Consider the following 25,777-nt stretch of genomic DNA (forward strand, 5'->3'; position numbering starts at 1 on the left):
TTAAAAGAGCTAAAAAGACGCATTATCATACTAACAGGGCAGGCCACTAGGGCCAGGGAAGGGATCTTTTATAAATGAGAGAGTTAAAAATAAATTACCTTTATAAAACAGAAACAGACTCACAGACACAGAAAAAAAACTTACGGTTAAGGGGGGGTTGGGGGAGGGATAAATTGGGAGTTCAAGATTTGTAGATACTAATACATATATGTTTAATATATAAGCAACGAGGTTCTACTGTATAGCACAGGGAACTATATTCAATATCTTATAGTAACTTATGGTGAAAAAGAATATGAAAACGAATATATGTATTTCCTGTATGACTGAAGTACTGTGCTGTACACCAGAAATTGACACAACATTGTAAACTGACTATACTTCAATAAAAAAATACACACACACACACACACACACAAAATTACCTTCCATAGAGACAGAACAGAAGGATAGATCAATGGTTGCCAGGGGCCATGGGGACAGGGGATACGAAACAATGCTTAATGGGGAAGACATTTTACTTCACTGATGGTATGTTTTGAAACTTGAAAGAAGTGGTGGTTGTGCAACATTGTCAATGTACTAAATGCCAATGAACTGTTCATTTTTCAAATGGTTAATTTTATGTTTTGTGAATTTCACCTCAGTAAGTGACTTTTTTAATAAATTAATTTTAAATAATGCAGAGAGTTAAAAAATTAAAGAACAGACAATATTTGGTAAGCAAATGCTAACAAAGTAGAAAGGGCAGGAATACTACTTTCCAACAAAGTAGAATTCAAGGCAAGAAGCACTCAAGAGGAAACAGGGAGGAAGCTTTAGATGTTGATAAAGTCAGTCAACCATGAGCCTTTCCCGAACTGGCAAACAACAGAGCAACACAATTTACTGTGCCATGGCCGATGACTTTAAAATTCCCTCATCAGCCCTTGAAAGCCCAGAACCCCCAAATAAATATAAATTAGATAATTTGAATAGTCTAATTATTAAGCTTTAATTAAGAAATGTATCTACTTTATACTTAACAGAGACTTCACTTTCTTTCCAAGTATCAATGGACCATATATAAAAATTGATTTTATACCAGCTACAAAGAAAACCTCAATAGGTTCCCCAAAAGTAGGTAGTATAGAACCACCCTCTGTGACCCCTAAAGCCAAAATTCTCAAACAGCACTCAGTATGTCCAATAGAACCTTGTGAAATGATGGAAATGTTCTATATCTGCAGTGCCCAGTAGGGGAGCCATTAGCCACAGGTGGCTACTGAGCTCTTGAAATGTGGTACTGCCTTGGAGGAAATGACTTAAATTTTATTTATTTCTAATTAATCTAGATGTAATAAACAGCCACGTGTGGCTAGTGACTACCATATTAGACATGGCAAATGTCGAAAATTAGAAAAGTTGAAATAATCAGAAACTCCACCTGGAAGTTATAAAACATGTGTGCACCCACATACACAAATACACACGTACACATACAAATGTGCACGTCCCATGCACATTTCCAAGAAACCTGAACTAAAGTTTGAGAAAAGCTAATCTACAGAGCATTTACAAAAGGAAAAGTTACATATATCAACACAAATGGGATATATAGAGAGCTATACAGAGTCAAATTCACAGTATTAAATATTTTCTTCATTATTAAAGAAGCAAAACAAATGAACTAGACAAAGATAAATGCATAAATCAATCAGTTAAAACCAGAAAACTACAGAAATAACCATAAATCCAGGAGCTTCTTCTTTGGAAAAATAGAAAAATGTGTGTAAGCCAGCTGAAGAAGAAAATCAATAAATAAAAAATGAGAAAGTCTGAGATGTACATTTTTAATTTAAATATACAATGTGATGTAAACCTATGCTGATAAATCTTTAAGTCTTAATGCTAATAAAATCAGAATCAATGCTAATAAAATCAGAGTATTAGTAAAAACTGAAATAAAAATTTTAAATTTATTAAAACTTCAGAAAATAGGTATCTCTGGTCAAATGATTTTGCTGATAAATGTTTAAGGAACAGTTCATTCCCATGTGATGTAAAATATCCCAGAGCATTAAAAAAAGTTGAAAACTAAAAGATTCATAGCATGGCTGGTAAGTGTCTACACATCCCCACACCCACTTATACACACAGACACACACAGCCATATACAAACCACACACCAAACAGTACTCCTTCAGAGAGATGAGTCATGCTCAATAAAATATTAGCAAATTAAATGCAGCAGGACATTAAATAATAAATCACCAGGTAAATTTCACACAAACGTGACGATACATTTAATACTGAGGTACTGATTGATAAACCCCACCAGCAGTTCATTTCTCCCCAAATTAATTTATAGTTTAATCCAATTCTCATAAAATTCTCACTGGGATTTTCCTGGAACTAAAGTTTATACAAGAATGAATCAGAAAGAATAGACAAAAGTATTTTGCAAAAGTAAAGTGATTTTCTTGTCAGATTTTAAAACCATTAAAAGCTGTAAAGAAACTGCTGGTTAATGAAACAGAACAGAATGCTCAGAAATAGATCCAGGCACATGTGAAAATGTGTTATATGATTTTTTAAGCATTAGGAACCAGTAGGGAAGGTATAGATTATTTTAAAAAAACAAAAACAAAAACAAAACTAAGCTTGGGAAGTTAGCCAAGGGGACGCAGAGAGAAGGGTATCAGTTTGCCTTATTCCATATACCAAAATGAATCTCAGATGCATTAGGAAGTATATGTAAGAAATGCATCACTTTCTAAATACCGGGAAATATTTCACTGGTCCGTGGCACGAATTCCCTCTGTGACCTACAAAAGCAGTAGAAATGGTTGCTAATTGCCTCTCCTCACTTTCACCAAGTGGCTGATTGTGTTTGCTCACTGTCTCGCCTCAGGAGCCCACCCTGGAGTCTGCTGTGATGTATTAGCACCATGGAACTCCACTGCCAGTGACCCACTGCCTCCGGCCGTACACGACAGTGCCTTGACCCAACAGCCATCGAATACTGTATGGATTTCCACCTGAGGAGAGGGCCTGGGGAGGCCACAGTGCACCCCTGCACAGGGCTGTCCTGATACCTCAACCAGAAAGCAGTCCCAGACTTCAGCATCAAGGTCTTGCCTACTCTCTGCCTTAGGCTCCCAGGGGAATCCAAGACAGAAAACCAAGACGCTGGCTTCCAACAGCAGAGCTCCACATTCAAAAGATGCATCTCTTCCCTGTTCGCTTGGCTACTGTGTGTTGTCTTTAAGATCTTTTTTTCTTTTATCCCTTTGATTCACCTAGAACTACAATGTCAACAGTTTGTCCCCTAAAATATTGTTGGGGTTAGGAGATAGCTGAGGGAAGGGAGATGAGTATTAAAATTTAACTCATCAGTTCTTATTAACCTCTCACAAGCATCTTTGTCCTACAAATGCTAAGGAGAAAAGTGCAATGCCCCTGTAGTGAGCACCAGGGAGGGTCTAACGTGGGGAGCGCTCAGGTGTCAAGGTCTCCCCCAGCCACCTCCTTCCTGCTGGCTCCTAGCCCACCGCCTCACCGGTTCCTCCCGTTGCTTTGCTATCACCAGCCACAGGACAGAAAGCCCTGGCTCGCCCATGCCAGGCCCAGGTCTATGAGAAATAACATCTCACCGAGATTTCAGGGTCCTTCCCTGGACTTGCTGGGTGTTTCCTGGCTCTGATGGGGAGAGGGGCTTGAGAAAGCCCCTGCTGGTTTAACTTTAGGGCACTGTCCATTATCAACATGATGCAGCTTAGCAGTGGCTGCATCTAAATGAGGTTTAGGTAACTGGATTATTGCACAATACAACCACATGAGAAAATACCATCCTCCAGAATTTATTTCCGAATAAATACTCAGCAAAAAGTAATTAAGATGACCATAAAGACAAGAAAGGTTAAGGAATAGCCTTAGAAAACTTACAGGTCTGAAAAAGGCAAGGACAAACTGAATTCAAAGGATGCAACAGTTGACACCAATTCCACACGTGTGACTCCAAATGCATGACTATTTAGAGTGTGTTTATAAAAGCAAATGGAACTGGAATTTCACTCAGTTGAGCGTTGGCAACCTTTTTTCCTTTGTTCCTGATATATTCTCAATCTGAGGAAGGCGGCAAAAGATGGGAGGCAAGGGAAGAGCATGGCTGATGTTTACACTAAGTGGCCTCTGAAGGAGGCGACATTCTTCTCACTTCAATCCTTAGAGCAACCCTATTCAGTAGGTGTCCCCATTTTTCAGATTTGGAAACTGAGGGCCAGAGTTACTAATTTGCCAAAGTCAGACCTTGCAGCTAAGTATGATACAAAAGCCTGACGAAAGCCTCCCTCTGTGTCGTTTTCAACTCCTACGTTCCTTTGCTGCCGTGCACATTTCAGGACCTGACTTGCTGCTGAAACGTGTGTTGTGATCCAGTGCTGGTGGGGGTCTACCTCTCTTCCAGTAGTACTCCTTGCTGATGCTGTGATGTGTTATCCAGCAGAAACAACTCCTTTGAAATAAAGTCAGTCTTCGGCTTTTTGTTCTGTTGGTGTGATTAAAAGCAAACAAATACAAAATTTAAAAACACAGCAAAAAAGATCTGAGTTCCAAATAGAGCGTTTCTTTAAGAGGCATGAAAAGCACCTATTGTTGTGTTACAGTGTTAAAATATTCAGTTTTCTTTGACAAAAACGTGTACTGTGTAAGCCTTGCAAAAAAACAAAAACAAAAAGCAGCAGCAGCCTGCTCTATGGCATTTGAATTTTTATAAAAGTTTCCTTGTGCCAAATAAGTGCAAAGATTTAATTTACTATTAAAACCCATAAGCATATGTTATAGTTCCAGAAGAATTATTTTGTCATCAAGTGATTTTGATCTTCAGTGTGAATATTTATATTTAGATTAATTTTTATAAATGAAAATATTTTAATGGTTTAAGAAAATGAAGCCAATAGGACCATCTCTTTGATGACTTCTGAAAGTACGCTTGCCTTCATGTTATACACACATTGCAAAGAACTACTGTCAAGAGAAATGATGCAGAAGTAAAAGTCATTTATGAAAATAACGTGTGTGGGTGTGTGATTTCTTTGGTTCGGGAAAACTGGGCGTGAAGAGGGGAAAGAAGTCAATGGCTGGTCATCAGAGGGGCCAAGTGTCAAAGGGTCAAAGCCACTGCTACCCTGTGCCCCGTGTTCCTTCCAGGTACACCACTCACCTCTCCATTGCTCATCCTCCTGAGAACAGTGGTCACTCAGGTAAGACCAGCAGTTCTCAAAGCAGGGGTGGGGGGTCAGTGTGACTTTGTGCCTCAGAGGACATTTCTGGTTGTCACACTTGGTGGGAACAGAACGTGTATATAGTGGATAGTGTCCAGGGATGCTGTTAAACATCCTACAGTGCACAGGACAGCACCCACAGCAAAGAGTTCTCCAACTCAAAATGTCCTGGGTTAGACCCTGGAGCCTGGTCATCAGGGGAGAAGCCCCTGCCAGCCTGTGTGTGAGCTGAGCCAACTCTCCCAGAGTCCTCCACAGGCTCAGAGGCTGTTGTGGCTCCTTGAGGCTGGCCTGCCCAGAGGCTGGCCCCTGCCATCCCCAAATAGGAACAGAACCCCCTACTACCCTGAAATGAATGAGGGAATAAAATATGAATGGAAGCCAAGAGCCTTCTCCACCCGGTGGGCTAGCACAGTAGGACTCACACTTGAGCAGGCATCACAGTCACCTGCAAATGATTCGTGGGATGAATCCGATCATCCCCAGTCCTCTGTCTACGTTTCTCTACGCTACTGGTAATGTGCCTGGCATGGTAACGTGTGCTAAACATTCGTAACAAACAAGCTAGCATTTAGGTCGGCAGGGCACTTCATGTGGGGGTGGGGGGAGAACACCAGGAGACCCATCTGAGATTCCCTCCTGGCAGCATTTCTGGGCCAGAATTCCTGACCACCCCCTCCCCGCGTAAGAATAGCAAGGCACGGAAGATGGCAAAGAGGTTCCAGCCACAGTCCAGTTACCTGAGAATTCACCCTCCCTAACCCAGAAGCCCCAAAAACTTGTACTGAGCAGCCAATATGCATCAACAGTCTGAGTATTCAGGATTGGTTTGAGTCAACAATTCAAGTATCAAGAGTGATAGGCAGGGGGGAGGTGCCAAGATGGCAGAGTAGAGGGACCCACAGTTTGCCCCCTCTCACAAATACACCAAGAATTACATCGCACATAATACCTACTAAACTTTGGCAGAGTGTCTCTCACTACCAGTACTGAAATTGATACCATCAACAAAAGGAAAAACCTACAGAATGGGAGAAAATAATTTGCAAATGATGTGACCAACAAGGGACTAATTTCCAAAATACACAAACAGCTCAGACCTCTTAGTATCAAAAAAAAAAAAGGCAACCCAATCAAAAAGTGGGTGGAAGACCTAAACAGACATCTCTCCAAAGAAGACAGATGGACAACAAGCACATGAAGAGATGCTCAACATCACTAATTGTTAGAGAAATGCAAATCAAAACTACAATGAGGTATCACCTCACACCAGTCAGAATGGCCATCATTAAAAAGCCCACAAACGATAAATGCTGGAGAGGGTGAGGAGAAAAGGGAGCCCTCCTACACTACTGGTGGGAATGTAGATTGGTGCAGCCACTATGGAAGACAGTATGGAGATTCCTTAAAAAACTAAAAATAAGCTTACCATATGATCCAGCAATCCTACCCCTGGGCATATACCTGGAGAAAAATATAATTCAGAAAGACACATGCACCCCAATGTTCAAATTTACAATAGCCAAGACATGGAAACAACCTAAATGTCCATCAACAGATGACTGGATAAAGAAAATGTATGTGGGGGGGGGGGTGTGTCTCTATATATAGTGGAATACTATTCAGCCATAAAAATAAAATGCCATTTGCAGCAACATGGATGGACCTAGAGACCATCATTCTAAGTGAAGTTAGTCAGAAAGGTAAAGAAAAATGCCATATGATATCGCTCATATGTGGAATCTTAAAAAAAAATGGACACAAATGAACTTAATTTAAAGAACACAAACAGACTCACAGACATAGAAAACCTAACGGGGTAAAAGGGGTGGGAAAGGATAAATTGGGAGTTTGAGATTTGCAGATACTAACTACTATATATAAAACAGATAAACAATGAGGTCCCACTGTATTCAATACCTTGTACTATATTCAATATCTTATAGTAACCAATAAAGAAAAAGAATATGAAAACAAATACATGTATGCATATGTACACCAGAAATTGACACAACATTGTAAACTGACTATAGTTTAATTGAAAAAAAAAGAGAGAGTGACAGGCAGCTGCACTCACAGACCACTTACAGCTCTTCTTGCTTCTAGGGTAAATAGGAACAGATAAAGACAGTATTTTCCTCTAAGAAATAAGTGCTTCATTTGCTATGACAAAAAAAAAGTGACCCAATATTCACAGCATTTGAAGCCTGCCATAAAAAAACCAGGCTCCACTTACAGACTTCCCAAACCCCAGCTCTGTGGCCTATCACCTCACCTGTAAAATGGGGCTACAAATATCTCCCTGTGTTGTAGTGAAAGGGTTCAATGAAATAACACGAGAAAACTCTCAGCAGCATGCTTGGTGACTACAGGTACTCAGTGCTGGTTTCCTCCTTTTTCTCTTAGAAATAAGAAAATCATTCAAAAATCAACACCATGATTTATTTCGTAAAATGCTGTGCCTCGATTTTTCTACTCATAGTAGAAGAGATTATTGTTCTGCAAATATTCCCTCTCTTAACCCCTTAACTCTGGGAGGACCACACTAACTCACCCCCTGAGGCTGGGCGTGGCCATGTGATTTGCCTCACGGTTGGTGAGCATAATTCTCTGTCTTCTGGCCACTACAGTATAACACCAAAGATTGGGCAGCTTATAAACAACAAAAATGTATTTCTCACAGTTCTGGAGGCTGGAAGTCCAAGGCCAGGGTGCCAGCATGGTCGGGCTGTGGTGAAAGCTGCTGCAGACTGCCAGCTTCTCACTGTCTCGCTGCCTTGCCTCACATGGCGAGGGACTGCACTAATCTCAATCAGGGGGGCAGCGCCCTCCTACCTAGTCACCCCCCAAACACCTTACCTACTGACATCATCACCTTACAGGTTAGATTTCAACATATGAATTTTGAGGAGACACAAACATCCAGACCACAGCATTCTCCAACCCTTGCTTTGGACTTAGCCACATAGCTTGCTTTGGCTAATGAGATACTAGAAAAAGAGCTATACAATGGTCTTGAAATATGTTTATGGAGTAAGGTTTGTCCACTTATATTTGCCAATCACTATGAGAACATGACACAGGCAGCCCACTGGTCCAAGGAAAAGATCCCAACCCAACCTTGCAGCCAAGCTGAGCTGAGCTTAGCCCAGATCATCAAAGCCACCCCAGCCAACCTGTAGACACAGGAGCAAGAATAAGAGGGGAATGGTCAAGACGGCAGGGTAGGAGGATGATCTTAGTTCACCCTCTCCCATGAATACACCAAGAGAGACATCCATGGACCCACTCATTCACTCAGAACACCTGCTGAACTTCGACAGAATATCGCTGTCTTCAAAAGACAAAATTCATCACAAATCTCGGCCACCATGATCTGACCCATGTGGACAGCTGCAAAAACAAAAGATTCCAAGAACAAAGAATTCCTACACCAAGAAGCTTGCAACAACCAAGCAACCATCCTCCCCTTTTTAGTATAAAAGGAGCCTGAATTCTGACTTGGGGAAGACGGTTCTCCAGGACATTAGTCTGCCATCTTCTTGGTCTGCCAGCTTTCCAAATAAAGTCACTTTTCCTTGCCCCAACCAAAAATATAAAATTAAATAAAATAAAACATCGCTCTTTTAAACCGCTGAGTTAGGGGGTGGTTTATTACACAGTAAGAGCTAACTGGTAAGACTACATGAAAAGTTAGTTTTATCACCTTAGATTAATCCTTGTGTTAGTGATGAAGATGAGCAAATATTGAAAGTGAAACCACATGCCAATATAAGGTCTATATAAACCACTACTGAGCTACTTGTTTTTGACATTTCACAATTTATATATGAAACTTGTTACGTTTTTGGAAGCATCTGTGTGTGTGTGTGTGTGTGTTGTGTATGTGCCGATCTTTCACAAAGAGTCCTCTGTTCACTGAAATGTTTGATGAAACTTTAAAGTACAGGAGACATTTGGCGCATCCTTTTAAAAATAACTTCTCGAACGGCAGCCACTCTGTTTTCTCCCAGGAGAAGTATTTCCCATACACAATTTGCATTTTATGGAACAGTTGGTCGCATGAGCCTTCTGTCTCTGCAACTGAGTTATAATTATGACAAAGTGCAGGTAAATGGAGTTGCATTTTAAAAGCGCTTTCAAGGAGCTGGAAACCTCTATTATCCACTTCAAACACTGGAAACTTCAAAGAGGTTATTCCAAAAAATCCAGTTTGGTAGGATCAAGTCCTCAAATATAGAAAAGTATGTTTTCTATCAAAGTTATCATGTTTGATAAAGATGAAAGGCTGAAAGCAGCGCTTCTCAAACTTTAATGTGCAAATTCTGAGTCAGCAGGCCTGGTGGAGCCCACGATGCAGCATTTCTAACAAGCTGCCAGATGACGACGATGCTGCTGGCCACACTTTGAGTAGCACAGGACTTCAGGAGGAGCTGAAAGAAGGCCAGAGGTGGGGAGGTAATCCAGAGAGCCCCAATCTACTGGTTGGGCCCTAGGATGAGTGTTGCTCCATCTCTTTGGAGAAAAGCTCTCTGTCGCTCTTGCTGTTTCCTCCCCAGTCCAGGGAGGGAATGTCTACCCACTCTCCAACTATCTTAACTGAAGTTCTGGAAGACAGCAGGTTACTGTTGCCCAGAAACAACCCAGTGGGCAGCCTTGAGGAGTGGGGATTTCCAATCATTTCCTTGTGGCTTTTGAAGTGGACAAAGTTCTATCTCTGCTAGTAGGGCTGAGTGAGCCATGCTTGGAAGCCAGGTGGACCAGGGAACGGCCTCCTCCTCTATCCAGCTCCGCCTTCCTTCGTATCACAGTGCCCAACGCCAGGCAGGCAGGCAGGGGCAGCAGTTTGCAAGCCCAGCAACCTGAGAACCTCTGTGAAGTACACCTGCCCAGGAAAAGTGTACCAGACATCCCTCACACACGTCAACTCTCAAGATCTTCCGTGAGTCCAGGAGAGTCTTTCCCCTGCTGTAACCAGAGCCATCCTGGGAGTACACCTTTGGCACCTTCCAGACAGCACCCGCCACCAAGTTTGCCAAGTTTGCAGCTTTGTACTTGCTCAGGGAGGCTGGAGGAGACACAGGGCTGGGGGCCTGGTGGCCTCAGGCTGGGAGAGCTGCCTTTTCTATGTACTGCGCGTATCAAATGACAAGGAGCAATGCTGGCCCAAGGCCAGGATTTGCCCCAACCATGAGGCGCTAGGTGATGAGGTGACAGGATGAAAAGGCATGTAATTGCTGTCCTCGTTCCCTGCGCAATGTGGTAATTACTTAATTGAAGATGAAAGGGCTATTTGCAGGCAGTGGTGGTGGTAAGTGTTTTCTATCGCACTTCTATCTTCAACCTGCCCTTTCCTGCTTCCTGGTAATGACAATAATTTGCACTTTCAAGCCTGTCCTTTCTGATTTATTCTCCCCTACTGTTTCATTCATGTCATAACAATCCCACTGGGAAATAAGTAAAAGATTTTTCATCTTTGAGGAAGGCCAGTCTTTAAAAGGGAAAGGCTGGACAAGTATTCTTTATGGTATCTGATAAATGCAGACCATGTGTCAAGAATGCTCTACCACCAAAAACAGACTCTATGAATCAGCGTTTCCAACCTGTTTGTAATTCGGGTCTTTGTAGAACCACCCTGGCGATGAATGGGCTGCTGTCATCACTCTGGCAGAGCCGAGGTTCTTCTTTGTCTTTAAATGACTCTGTTATTGTCTTTTCTGTGTCCAGCAGCAATTCTTCCTAGTGACCCCAGGCTGTTGAAATGCTGACTGTCTGTGGTACAACAGCTCTGCTGATGCCACTTGGCCAGATGTCAGCTTGGTGCCCATCGATCCTTCAACTGTCTGATGACAAAGGAGTTATTCACTCCTTCTTGACTCAGATAGGATTCTGCTCTCCTGGCCTCCACTATGTCTTTGATTGCAGGGGAAATGGGCATCTTGGCTAATGCTAAAAAGACAGATCTAAATGTGGCTGGAAAGAGCTGCGCTGTAACTGTGTATAATTCTGGACCGCAGCTATTGGCAGGGCCCCATTTAACCTGTGTGGGTCACAAACCATTAAAGCTAGGACCTTTCTCAACTCTGTGTCTTCCTGCATTATAGTCAATCCCCTGGAATGCCTCCCTCTGACTTCGAAAATCCCTACTCATCTTCTTAAAAGGCTCAGTTCAAAAGTCACCTCCTCTAGATGGTCCCTGACCCCTCCCCAGCCCAGGAGAATCCTAGCGTAACCCAGATGGTTGGCGGTGAGAGGAGGCACCACACCACGCAAAATCTAGGTTCAAATCGACACTGGTTCAAACCTCTATTTCCTTTGAAGCCCAAAGCCTTTCCCAAAAGCCTGTGAATCTGTGCTTATAGAGACTAACAGTTTTCAGTCTCTGCTTCCTTGTTGCAGCCTGTTTTGCACTGCATCAATCCACAAAGGAAAGTCAACCCTTTCACCATTTTCACTTAAAACAACATCAACAATGAAGAGACCAACCACCTCTATAGTAGATCTCACCGCAGAGCTTACGGGCAGCAGGAGTTGGGGGTGGGCGAGAAGTCAGGGAGCAGGGGCACACAGCCTATCACCTACCAGCTGAAAATCCAATTTAGACATTCCTGTTCTACAAAAGTCCTCTTTCCAACCAATAGCAGGCTCCCCACCCAGCACCCGTGTCCTGCTGTGCCCTGACTCCTCATCTTTGATCTACAGAACTGCTTGGCCAACTCCCAGGGCCTCTCTGATGACTTCGCCCCACTGAAAACTGAGGGCATACGTATCCCACTTTCCACCCCAAGCACTTACCCAGGGACAGTCCTCTACCTGCGCAGAGCACTAGGAACTCACTGTTAAGATACCATTTTCCACCTAGTGACATGATCCACGCCTTCATTTGCATATACAGCATTTTGCATGTTTCCCTATTTTCATCCCATTTATCACAGATACATATCACGTATGTGCATGTCTGGATTGATATGGTGCATTCTATCTTTAATCAATGATTAATTATAAGACACTGAGAAACTCAAGAGGGAAGTGACCTGGGCAGATTTGCAAGTTTATTTTGTTTTTAATAGCTCTGATTTTTTAATACAAGGAATACACTGTATGAGGTCAAAGAGATTGTAGACAGACAAATGAGCAGACTTCCTATAGAGTCCAGGAAGGAATCAAGACAGCTTAGATTAGGGTAGGGAGGAAGGAGAATTCTTTTGGATCCTGGAGACAATTTGGAGGCAAAAGCAGGATTTGGGAACTGGTTGGATATGGACAGCGAAAAAGACTGAGGTGTGAAGAATGCCCTCAGACCTCCAGCCAGAACAACAGGTTCTATTCACTGAGCTGGGGGATGGGGAAGGAAGACAAATTCCTTTTTGTTCAATTTGAGATGTTGGCCAAGTGGAGAGGTCTAGGAAGTGAGTGGGTCCACATCTGAAGAGATTGGGGCTGGAGTTAGAGATCAGAGGGTTGCTGGGACCTGGGTGGAACTGGCGGTTATCCTGTGGATGGGATCACTGAGGGGGCTCACACAACAGCACAAGGACCGAGGGCCCTGGACTTGTGGAACTGTACTGGCAGGGGAAGAGCAGTCAGAAAGGTAGAAGGAAAATCAGAAGAGAATCATGTCTCAGGGAACAAGGAAGCTTAAAAAGGATTAAGTGAGTGAGTGGCCACTGAGTGGTCGAGTAGTATGAAGACTGGGAGACACCAGGGCTCTGACTGCATGACCGATTCCACCAACCAGTACAGAAATGGAAGCATAAGGCCGAGCAGAATCTCGATAATAGGATCAATTTGGGTCACACTGAAGTTAAGGTGCTTCTGGGACATGCTGATAGAGACAGCCATGTGGCGATACAAACACACATTCACTTGCTGCATTCAGCAACACGTGCTTAGTGCCTACGCTTGGTCAGGCTGGTACCTGGCACTAGATGGGTGGAAAGGAAAGATACAATCCTGCCCTCTGGGTGCTTGTGGCTTAGGAACAGAGCTAAGACACAGAACTAATGATGCTGGAATATCCTTTAGAGGAGGAAGCACAGCTGGGAGTGGGCAGAGTCGTACTGAATTGCCCAGAGACAGCCTGGGGGAGGTGGGTGCAACGGGGTCAAAGATCTGCATGGAGCATCTCAAATCCATGTCTCTGGCTTGTCCTGCTTTCTCTCCTGTTCTCTCATGTCTCCTTCCCAGTGCCTTTGCTCTTTTATTTTGACTGAATGATGCATTTGGGGTTTGGAAAATCTGTTCTTGCTGCGAAAGAACCTGTATCCCTATGATCTTGAGATTCTGTTATTATACCAAGGCTCTTAACAGCGTTGAGGGGCAGGGCGACTCCAAATCCCCCGGGGTGCTTTTTAAGGATACACATGCCAGTCCCCAGCCCCCTTCCAAAATGCTAACATTTCACACAATTTTAGTCCCTCACCACCTGCCCACCCAGACCCAAGACAACAGTGAGGCTGAAAGTAGGTGCTCCTGAGTTGGAGGCAGACTCAGAGACCAAGCAGAAGGAGTGGAGAGGAGGGCAGAAAGGGGCGGAATGGTCCCCAAGCTTCCTGCCAAGGCTGCTGGGCCACTGGGCAGCTCCATCGGCCCCATAGGTGGGAACAGGTCTGGGGATTGGTAGTGCTTTCTTTTGCTCAGAAGTTTGCTCAAATTTTCGCTTGAACTGATTCTGCGATCTGCACATTTTTTAATTAGCCACGGTGAAAGACACCTAAAATTATCATTCTGTGTAACTAAAAGAGGTCATTCGTAGACTGGGTGTACTGTTTCTACCACTATTTGTAACTCAGCATTCCGGCTCTGCAGCATGCTGACTGAGCTTATGGCTAACAATTTCTAATATTTTCACAACATCCTAGCTCATGCATGAAGACAAATCTCACCCCATCTGTTTTTTCTGCTAATGGGTCAGTGATGCCCCCACAGCTAATTACAGCAATTACATAGAAAATAACATGTTTACTTTGAAAAGCCAGATTTGGTTTTTGTGACAGGGTAGTTTTGACAGATGCACAACTGTTTCTAAGAGGGTGAAGGTCCTTATTCTTTTTCATCTGTAAGAAAAAGCCACATGGACCCCCTCTCTGCAGTTACCATGAAAAATACTACTGCAGACATTGTTATATTGCCTGGGGTCCCTTATTTATTTTGGAATTATACTCCGAGAAGCAATGACACTGCCTCCAAACTCACTGCTATTACTAATAGTTCTGCAAATTCTCACGTGCCTGTGAAGGAATATTATTATTAAAGAGGCCTAAGAATTAAGGTGAGCTGAACTAAAAAGCAGATTTTCTTTTATTTAATCTGTTTTCTCGCCCTCTCTCCATGTCCTACGTATTTCTCTAAGCTGAATGGCTTTATTTACATAATTGTCCATCTTTGTTTCCTTTCCTCAAAGATGTCTTTGATGCAGAATAACTTCCTCTCCATGTTCATTTTTATTTAGCTCTATGGAAAGTTCTAACGCATTTCCTTCTTGCTGGTAGCTTCTTACAACCAGTGTAACCCAAGCAGAAATGATCTGAGACCCTCCTTACTGCCATGAATGTTTGGAAATAGCTACCTCCTCTACTGCAGCTCTAGCCCCCTCTTTCTGACACCAGGAAGTCACTGAATGCAGCTGTGAGGTTGCCAGTCCACTGGGTTCAACTGTCCTCTGCTGGTGAAGACCACTCTCAACTCAGCCTTTGGGATTTACACTTCCTTCCCTTGGCTTCCAACACACCACCATCTCCTGATTTCTCCTCTTATCTTAATGAACGCACTGGCACAGTTCGAGCATAGAAGGAATCAAAAAAGGAGTTGGAAATAGTGTGACCAATGATATGGATGAACACCAAGAAAGGGTGATGTCACAGACGCCAAGAGAAGAAAGTAGTAGTTCACTTCTCAAATGCTGCAGAGAGGATCAAGTCAGAAAGAAACAGTGAGAGGGCACTGCGCTGGCAATACGGAGGTCAAGCACACTTGGGCATGGGTGGTCTCAGCAAAACAGTGGAGGTGGAAGCCTGTTCGGAGGGACTGAGGAGAGACAACATGAGCAAGTAGGGAGAGTGACTACAGACAACGTTTCAGAAGAGCAGAGAAATGGGTCCTGGCGAGGAAAGAAATACAAGTAAAAGGAGTTTTTGTTTTTGTCTTTTTAAGGTGGAAGATTCTAGAGAATATCAGCATTCTGGTGGAACTAATTTTACAAAGAGAGAGAAATGATAAATGCAAGAGAGAGAGGAGAATACTTCCAGGAGCAACATCCTTGAGAGGGCAAAAGAGGAAAACAGAGCTACTTCACCCATGGTAACAAGTTGGCAAGGCTGAGAGCAGAGGTACCAACACAGTGAGACTTGGAGATGTGGTGGCCAGGTGACATTTGTTTCCATCTGACTGCCTCTATATTCTCAGTCAAATACACGCAAAGTCATCAGCTGAGAATGAACACAGGGTAAGGAATTTGGCTTTGAGAAGAGGAGAGGTGTATGAAATCATCACTGCAGAGTGGGAAAAAGAACATCCTAGGAATTGCAGCAAGAAGTATGGCGATGACTCCCCATTTGGGATTTGTGGTCCAGAATTTAAAATGAGGCTGGCTAAGGAAAACAGAACTATTGCATGTAAACCACTTAGCCCTGACCTGGTACACAGTGCACACTCTGTAAATGCAAGCCATTACACTTTTGCCACTTAAATATCTCTTTTTTGTTTGCTTAGATGGGATACAATCCTGTCACAAAAAAAAAAAAAAAAGAAAAGAAAAGAAACTGAATCTTGGGTGAGATTGTTTTATCAGCATTGTAAATCCATCATAGAAAGAAAATGTTTCCAATAAAGAAAGGTGATTAAACTCAAAAGTCTTGAAAATGTAGACCCCATGGCCTAAGAAACTGACAAAACATGAAGAGCTGATCAATTAAATACGATTTTATAAAGGCCTGGTGCCACAAGTTCGCGTCTCGATGTGGCTGTTACCAGCGCTTTGTGCAGCCCTGTGACGCAGGGACGTGGTCGTTCTGGGATTACACACCGTGGTGGGCAGGCTACGACACGAGCATACTGAATGCAAAAATAAATAAATAAATAACAGGTGGCTCAGTTAAAAAAGTGATAGAATCGACTAAGTAGCTCTTACATTAAAGTGAGCTAAGAAAAGAATTCGGGCAAGCTATTATTACAATGCAAGTATCAGCATAAACTTGAGACTTGGAAAGGTCACTGGTCTACCCTTGAAATAAGAAGCAACGACCTCCTGTGTCATCTCACTTCCAGAAACTGTATGAGATAATATAACATGCAGTCCTAACTCCCAGGCTGTGGTCCTCGCCCATCCCTCACTGGAGGGGGGAAGGGGTCAGTGCCCTTGGAGAACAGAGCCAGGTGATCGATCAAAATCCATTTGTTTCATCTTACTGAGACAACCAGAGCTTGTGTCCTTTAACTTGTCAGTGTATCGGGGAAGGGAGAGATAAGTGTCTTCACAATGATGAAGGTGAAGGAGATCCAATCGCTTTTTTTCTTTCCAATCAATTATAACACTATGGTTTTATACTTAATTCGTTATCAACTAAAACCTTGTAAGTACGACAAAATTAGCTTTCACATGCACTTGAAGCAAGCTTCAGTGACTTCTTTATTCATGAGTGAACTTAGATTATTTGTCAGCAACCACTGAAACTGTACCTGACTGATCCAAGTTGTACATGTCACCAATTGGCCAGATTTGCTCATTCTTTCCCTGTAAAAATACTAATAAATAGCATGACTCAAACGGTATGCTTAACCTCCACAAGGGAGTAAGAATATAGGAGAAAGAATGTGGAATTTGGAGGCAGACAAACCTGGGCTCAAATCCTGGCTATGCCACTTACTGTCTATATGTTCTTAAGCAAGTAATAAACTGCTGAAGGTCATTTTCCTCATCTGTAAAATGGGATAATAAAAGCCACTTCATAAAATTATTATGAAGAGTAAATAAATAATACCATGTGCTTAGCACACTTCCTGGCCCACAGTGAAATATACAAAATAACAGCAACTCCCTTTGCTCCCTCAGCATATGCCTCAGTTCAGAATGTGCTTCCTCTTTGCAGCTATAAAGTGGGTCAACTCATATTTACCATGTATTCACAGTACATTTAACTCCTGACACAGTACTTGGAAATACTAAGAAAATCTGCAAGCTCTCAATTACAAAAGTGGGAAATGGGCAAACTGACATAACAGAAATTCAATTACATGATTTATAAGCTGGTTCATTTCCCTGCCATAAAACAACCCAAAGTTTCCCTGCGATCAAATGGCACATCCCTGAAAGTCTTCTGAAGTGCAGGTTTTTAGAAATTTATACCACCAGTAAATAAAGAAACACACACGCGCACGCACACACACATTCACACCGCTGGTGCGTAAAAGGAGCATCGTCTACAGAAGCTGATTTTCCTTTCCTGAGTGTCAGACGCATTCATAGCTAAATGTCTAACCTCATGACAGATGCCAAGGAGGAGCTTATTCATTCACTCAAAACACACGTACTAGACTTTTCCTTTCAACTAAGGTGAGTTAGTTCACTGAATTTACTCTCCCACCTGAAACAACCAAAACACAGGACAAAATGTAAAAAACCACAGTTTTCCCAGACACTTCACAGGAAACAAAGGATAGTGATCCCTGGGAAATGGGAAACAAATGAGGTGAGCCCTGCAATCGCCCCACCTAACTGCCTGGGAAGAGTTTCCAAGGCAACAGGCAGAGCCCCGCAGACTCCTTAAATTAAGTAGAAAAAGTTAAGAGCCCAAGGACACCAAGGCTGCTAGAATTCACAGGCAGAATACTGGGGAGGAAAGAGCTTCACAAAGAGAGAGGAAACTAAAAAGTTCTTGGGTCCCCCTCCGGTATTCAGAAAACTACTGATCGGCACACGAGTGTGTAAGGAAACTATGTGAATCCTGGGAAAAAACCACCCAAAAGGATTAGGGAGAACAGTACACTGCACTCGCGCAGGGCTGGGGATGGCGCTTCTATACATCTCTTACTGGTCGTTTCTCTGGTGGAATGCACACAAATATACAGAAAGGAATTTGTTCCAGGGAATTGGCGCAAGCAATCTTAAGGGCTGGTTAAGCTGCTTTTGTAAGGCTGTAGGCTGTATCTCCGCATCTAATTGATGCACAGTCCATAGGGAAGGACATCAGTAAAGGAAAGTCAGGACGAGAAGATCCAAGTGAGCTGGAACCAGACAAGCATGAGCTGGAAACCCATGAGGATGGACTGAAACCCATGTCCTTTCTTGCTGTCTCTGAGCTTGGTGCAAGGGTATCCTACAGAAGCTGGGGTTCTCATTCATGGAGCTAAAAGCACACACCTGGCTGTGAGTAAGAGAACCTGAAGGAAAGTCGGGGAAAGGCAGGGTAACTGCAGACCCAGATATTGCTTTATGTCATGGAGGTGAATCAGCTACAAAAGTGATTCTTTCCTTCTACCTCCCAAATCTCTTAAGCATAGCCCTCACATCTTGCCCAAACTGGAAACATACAAAGACGCATATTCTGGGAAATGCAGTTCGGCCTAGCAAAGTTGATACATCATTAGTCATGACACAGAGAGCAAACAGAAGAATAAATGAACAGAGTATCTGTAAGCTGTAGACAACTTTCAGCAGCCTAATATATTTATAACTGGAGTCCCTGAAGGAGAAGAAAGAAGGACGGAGAAAAAAAAAATTTGAAGAAACAATGAACAAAACTCTTCAAAATGTGACAAAAATTATAACCGTGCAGATCCAATGAGCTTAGTGAAACTCAAACACAAGAAACATAATGAAATCTACACCAAGGCACATTATAATCAAATTGCTCAAAACTTGTAATAAAGAGAAAATCTTAAAAGCAGCCAAAGGAAAAAAAAATTTTTTTGTACCTACAGGGGGAATGAAGATATGGATGATAGACGATTTCTCACTGGAAACTAATGCAAGCAAGACGACAATGATGCAACATCTTTAAAGTTCTGGGGAAAAAAAAAACAACAACAAACTTTCAACCTAAAATCCTATACCCAACAAAAATAATCTTTTCAAAAATAAAGGTGAAATAAAGATACTTAAGACGTACAAAAACCAAAAGAATTCATCACCAGCAGACCCACGCTACAAGAAATGATAAAAGCAGCTCTTCAGGCAGAGGGAAAAATAATGCCAGGTGAAAATACGGATCTATGCAAAGCAATGATGAACACTGGAATGATAACTACATGGATAAACATACAGGACCTTTTTCTTATTATTCAGACCTCTCTGAAAGATAACTGACTGCCTTAAACAAAAATATAAACGTCACGTAAAAGTAAAACGTGTGATAACGATAACACAAGGGCTAGAAGAAAAGAAAGGGCCGTGCGTGGTTGCGAAGTTCTTGTACTCCATGGAGAGTGGTACAAAACACGTGTGCTGAACACATTTTGTGGGCAGACGCTGTTAGGCACTAGTCACGATGAAAGCAGCTTAACCTCTCGACTGGAGTTTATTTCCTCCTGTTCTCTCTTAGGTAGCATAACTGGCTTTTTTTCTTTTTCTTTTTTTTTTTCTGCTTCAAGTGATTAGCAGGAAAACTGTAGGGTAGGACATCTTGTTTAATAAAGTGACCATCTTTTAAGCGCTTCAAGTTTGCACTGGTAGTGCATTATGAAGCAAAGGACAGAAGATGTGGCGCTGTCTGAATGTTAAAGAAATACACCCCTGGAGATGAGGCATACTGTTATGTATCACCATTAAAACCATTTCAGTGCTCAAAATAAAGGACTGAAGGCTCTACCTCCAGGTCAACTGAGGTTATAATCAAGAACAAATCAGCAGTCCCCAGGTTCATTCATAATAAATCCCTGGAATTAATAATATTCAAACACATTTTCTAAGCTTATTTCAATTTAAATTACTTCCACTTAAATAGATGTAATTCCAAGAACATCTATTTTTAAGTGAGGAGTTGCACACATTGCCAGGAACGAATCTGGCCATGTCAAGGTCATGTCTCATTGAAGAACAGACACAATTTAACCCACATTTCCCCTAGAGCAGATGGATGTGTGAACAGGTATGGCGAGATGGGGTGACAAAGGATGGGGGTTTCTGCCTCAGGCACCTGACGCTACATGTTTGCTCTTTTCTAAGGTGAGAATATACATATAAATCATACAGCAGCAAAGGAGCTTTATTTCCGTGCATACTGCCACCTCTCCTGGACTGTGCTAATGGTCAGACTGCATGAATGGACAGCCACCGTTCCAAGCAAATTTGACTATGATGAACCAAAGCGACTGTGGCTATAATGAAATCTCACAACAGCACTGGACCAGAGGAAGTGGCAAGAGAAGCACCAACTGTGTTCTGTAGGAACATCTATACATTTATAACTCTCCATCTACTGCCCCAACATCACAACGGAAATCACTTCCAAACATTCTTATCATACAACTCCCAGAAGACTACAGACAAATAAAGCTTCATCATCTGTGAAAGGCACTATAGTAAGTGCCTTTGATACATACATTTTTCAAATGCAATCATTATAGAACCCTATGAGATAGGAATTATGATGTCCTTTCCACAGAAGACTGAGACCTAGAGGGATCAAGGTCCCACAGCTATCAATGGCTGAATAAGGACATGCTATCAGATACAACGCTAAAGCCTAGACCCGAAATGCCACGCCAGAAACAGGCCACCGGATCCAGGTATATTCAAAGCATATACTTGACCATAAGCCACCACTGCTGTGGAAGTCCACAAGGGAGGTTAATTCTCAAAGGTTGGTGGGAAAAGAAAAAAAAAAAAAAACACTCTTGCAGGACAAGCTTGTGATTGAAACCCCAATGCTGAGCTCTCAGGAAAGCGGGCCTGGAACAGAAGTCAAGGATTGGGGGCCTATGAGGCCATCTCCTTCCCCCAACACCCTAGACTCAACTCCCAGGACCAACTGGCTCTACAACAAGAAGCTAAGGAGATGAGAGGGCTCAAGGACACAAGAGAGGAAAAGGAGAAGGGAGTTGGCTAGTTCTGACCCCTGAACTTCCACGCATTAAAAAAAAAAAAATAGTGAGACCTATCTATGTCTGTGACCCACAACATATAGGAACTTACAGGAACCTTGTCTTTTTACCTCAGGGAAACCTCAGATTTCTTGGGTTAACTCCAGTAAGTCTTCAACTTCCCAGATTCCTGAAATTTTCTTCCTGTTATTTGCTTCATGATTACACGCTGGCTTGCTTTAACTCTTTTAGCTTCACAAGCTTCCTGAAAATTAAAAAAGATACTGACTCTTTAATACATGTACACTTTTTCTGTTCAATGTAGTACTCTCCAGATACTCAACACACAATGTGCTAATTGTCATCAACATATTGATCATCATTGCTATCACTATTTTTACTGCCTATATACACAAAACCTATTCACCCACCTCTCCTTACTCTTCTCCCAGCAAAATGGTTAAATACAAAGTACCTAAGATTAGGAAACAGGTCTAGGTTACGGCTTTCTCTTCTCTAGGTCTTCTGATCCACTCTACAGAAACTGCCTCAGTAATCACTGTTTTAGACAGGTAGCTAACTGAGTTCTGTTCAGACCCTGTAAGTTGTTAAATCACTTGGCAACATGGTTCCAGCCAGGAAATGCAACTTTAAACTTTCATCTATGTAAGTCATTCAAAGCTGAGATGTGACAAATGCTAGTTATGATGCTCAGCGTGTGACTAAGACATTGACGCTTTGGGTTTTCTCTTTGCCCTTAGTATCCTGGGAGTGCTAGCCTCATTGGCCGGTCATTTGGGATTTGTGACCTCCCATTTCACTCAAGCAGTGACAAGACTCTGGAGCCAGCTGGAGGTGGATGGGAGCCTTCCCTAGGAGAGTAAAATTGGCTGTCTGCTCTAAGCACTGGGCAAACATTCTTTTTTGCCTGTCATTTTGTTCATATTTTCTTACCTTCAGATGTGCAAGATACAAAGAGCTTATTTCAGGCTGCACACCCAGAAGAAAAGACTGCCTGGACTATTTTCATACTGAAGGCCTTAAGCCTTCAAGCAGGCTATACAAAAGTTCTCTTAGCCTCATGCATAGCTCACTAGGAGATTTCAGGGTTTGGAGGAAAAGCTTTGTGGTAATATCTAGAGTTTAACTAGCACTTTCATTCTGCTGTCTCCTCACCAACCAGAATGGAGTTAGGTGGATCGATCTGGGTCCTTTGGGGAGCAAACGTCAAGACAAGTTGAGATGCGCAAGACATTTACTGGGGAAACACCTGTGAGGAAAGAAGAAGGAGCCAGAGAAGGCGACCCTGCAAAGGAGAGAGGGAAGAAGGGTTGAATAAGAAGAGTCTTAGACTTCAGCACAAGTTTAAGAAAGTTCAGCCAGGCCAATGGCAAGTCGTGGAGGAAAGTCGCCTATCAGAAGAGTCCCACATCTCTCAAGAACCGGCCCGCAACAGGATCCTTGTTGAGTCACCAGGAGCAGCCTGTGGGAGGCGGGACCTCAGCGATGTTGAACTTGGAGGGCAGCAGCTGGTGCCGTTGGTCAGTTATGCTCACTGAAGCTGGAGACCTGAGAGGCACACCAGCACAAGGCCTCCACAAAAAGCAACCTCTGGATGGATGAGGACCCGAAGTCTAACATGTCAGCATGTCTTCAGGACCAGGTGACTTAAGAAACCACTGCATAAAACCCACCACTGTCTTCATGGTAGGCAAACTGCTGGGGACGCTGCCCACTACATCACAGTGTCCCCTTTATGAGAGTCCAAGAAAAACACCTCCTGTGGGTCAGGGCCAGGCAAAGTCATTCCTCCTGCACAACTGGTATGTTTTCACCCTGAAGACATACGGACTTTCTAGCTGAACTTCTCTTTGTCTTAACCATTAGGAAGTAATGAGCCAGATCTGGGGTCTATCTCTAGTTTTGGGGGCTTCTCTTTTTCAACTATTCTATCTTTTTTTTCCCTTAACCTTCCCTGATTTCTTTGGTCAATACTACTGATCTCTGCAAGTGATCTAAACTTCCTTCAGAAATAAGGTGTGAAGTATCTCCTTAAACTAGGCTCGGTACCATTTAGAACCAAAAATACTAGATTTTAAGTACTTTACTCCTTTCATAACTTTACATATACGTCAAACCCTTTCACTCTAAATCAGTGCTGTCCGATAAAAAATAGTATGTGAGCCACATGAAATCTTAAATCTTCTAGTAGTCTCATTTTAAGAAGTAAAAACAGGTGAGACTGACAGTTTAAGCCTGTGAAAAGTCAGTGTGTGCTCTACACTGAGAGCACATCACAGTTTGGACCAGCTACAGTGCAAGAGCTCAATGGCCACATGTGGCTAGTGGTGCCTGTGCTGGACAGGTCAGGTCTAAACACAAAGGGTATGAATGATAACCAGAGAGCCAGAAGCATGTTCAAGATTATAATCACAACTGTATCAAGTCATATTCATAGTTGGCTTGGACTGAAGATTTCTGAGCTCCTGGGGGTTTCTGATGCAGACACCAGGTCTAAGAAAGTATGAGTTCTCCTGGCAGGGGTAATGACCATGAAAACCCTAAGATTTTTAGACCTTTTTAAACTTCTTTATGTTATTTTTTTTCTTGACTGGACCAACCTTGGCGCCTTTCAAGAAACAACAAAATATAAAACGGTTTGGGACATCTAGTAAGAAAGAGAGATAACAGAGATAGAGATGCATTTTATTTATTCTGCAGTTCATCCAGAGTAGTATTAAAAATTACTTTAACGTGTGTTTATAAAGGTACAAGACTAAAGAACAGAAACACTGTAGATGTAATCAACACAAGAGCAACAACAACAAAATTTGATTCTCATTGTTTTAGAACCAGCTCTAAAACTTTACGCTTTAGTTTGGATGATAAAAGTGTTATTTAAATCAGGACTAAAAGATAAAAAATGTAGTTAGATTCCTGAGAGCTGAAAATTTGATTTTTTTCAGGCCATGAAAGCCTCCATTTCTACATGAGTATAACGAGTAATAACTACATCATAGAATGGCTATGAAGATGAATAATTCTGTGTATAATACTTACAAGAGGTAGATAGAATGCACTAAATAAATGGTACCTAGCAACACAGTTAATCACAGAAGATTATGAAAGCCAGATATTCCTAACCTGGGGTCTGCAGATCCTTGGTCCATGGCTAAAATTGGGGATGGGGATGGGGTTATGGTTAAGAAAGGGATTCCTAAAATTGGATGGGAAAAAGAAGACTATACCTATATTTTCACTAACCTCTTACTTTTTTAAACTTAAAGTTTAAGAAAAAAATTTAGCTTTTCCTCCATTATGAATGCTGGCAACATCCCAGACGTATGTGAAGGATCTGTAATTTTGCACCAATGGAAGTCACAGATATTTTCATATTACACTTCTGATGTTACAGACATCTCAAAATACCTTTTGTAAATTCCAGCTGCTAATAACTAATAGACCTGCTGCTAGATCTTGTTAATACATTAGTAAAGAAGCAACATGATGTTACCAACTTATTGTTTCTAATTTCAATAGATTAGGTTTCCTTTGTGTTTCCTATGTTTTATTTCAAGCACTTCGAACATTATTCTGAGGAGTCCACAGGCTTCACAAGACTGCCCTGGCACAAAACAAGGTTAACAGTCCCTAACTTTTAGTCTATCTCTTGGCTTCCAGAAAGCCACCCAAGTTTGACAAGTTTGACCCTGCCTGGGTGAGCGCATTCCCGTAGTCCCAGGTTTGTCGGGTATACCTTGATTAGAAACTTAATGGCAGCTCTGATACCTCTCTTATCAAATAACCTTCCTGTTCAAAATTTTGTGTTCAAGTTGACAGGCTGGTTTTCGGGTACGTTCAGTCAAGCTGGGGGAAATGCCTGGCCCCCACTGAAGCTGAGCAGTGGTTCGGAAGCGTGGTCCCAGACCAGCACCAGCAGCATGTTCCGGCAGCTCGTTAGATTTGCAAACTCTTGGGCCACACCCCAGGCCTCCCAAAACAGAAGCTCTGTGGTCTATCAATCTGTTTTATTAAGCCCTCCGGGAGATGCACGCTGGAGTTTGAGAACCACCACGCTGGGGAACCGGAGGGCCGCCCAGTCCTGGGCAAGAGGCTCCCCTCGCCTCTTGGGACAACAGGCCTCCTGCAAAACGAGCGAGGCGGGATGGGGGAAGTGGAAAGGCTGAGGGGCGGCCATCGAGTCGAAAGCCGGGGCTAGGGGCCTTGTTTCGCTCCTGTACCCCGATTTTACTTACATTACCCAGTGCCTCGAGAGTGACCGGTGGAGATTATCCCCCCAACACCGACCCCTCAGCGTTGCCATTGTACGGCGAGAGAAGGGGAGTCTGGAGAAAGCCTGCAAGCCAGCTCCGCGGTAGCTGACCCCACGGTCCTGTAGGTTCTCTCTGCTCTGACCCCACGGGTCTTCCCGGCTTTGCTGCCCGGAGCTGGAGGGCGCATTCCCTGCTGGGAATTGAGGTCCCGGAAGTCTGCCC

At 42.8% G+C, this 25,777-nt stretch overlaps 1 protein-coding gene and 1 long non-coding RNA gene across 24 annotated transcripts in view; one reads left to right on the forward strand and one right to left on the reverse strand.

The window, feature by feature from the left end:
• The window catches only part of MYRIP (myosin VIIA and Rab interacting protein), a 153,755-nt gene extending 148,702 nt beyond the window's left edge, over positions 1–5,053 (forward strand). For all 3 annotated transcript variants that reach the window (XM_072941048.1, XM_072941046.1, XM_072941047.1), the window contains one exon: positions 2,894–5,053. In XM_072941048.1, the coding sequence (XP_072797149.1) occupies positions 2,894–2,926 (33 nt within the window). In that variant the 3' untranslated portion in view covers positions 2,927–5,053. The remainder of the gene's footprint in view (positions 1–2,893) is intronic.
• LOC107033228 (uncharacterized) overlaps positions 1–25,777 on the reverse strand; it is a 121,459-nt gene that overhangs the window by 5,551 nt on the left and 90,131 nt on the right. For 4 of the 21 annotated variants that reach the window (XR_012060552.1, XR_012060551.1, XR_012060550.1 and 1 more), the window contains one exon: positions 21,394–21,546. The exons of 2 other annotated variants lie outside the window; for them this stretch is intronic. This is a non-coding gene — a long non-coding RNA (uncharacterized lncRNA). Of the gene's footprint in view, positions 1–16,940; positions 16,996–17,098; positions 17,194–21,393; positions 21,547–21,712; positions 21,936–22,457; positions 22,990–25,087; positions 25,459–25,537; positions 25,762–25,777 lie in introns of those variants that run through there. 15 more of the 21 variants (XR_012060556.1, XR_012060549.1, XR_012060565.1 and 12 more) reach the window with 15 other exon arrangements.

Source organism: Vicugna pacos, chromosome 17 (genome assembly GCF_048564905.1).
Source record: "Vicugna pacos chromosome 17, VicPac4, whole genome shotgun sequence".
In the NCBI taxonomy this organism is placed as follows: domain Eukaryota; kingdom Metazoa; phylum Chordata; class Mammalia; order Artiodactyla; family Camelidae; genus Vicugna; species Vicugna pacos.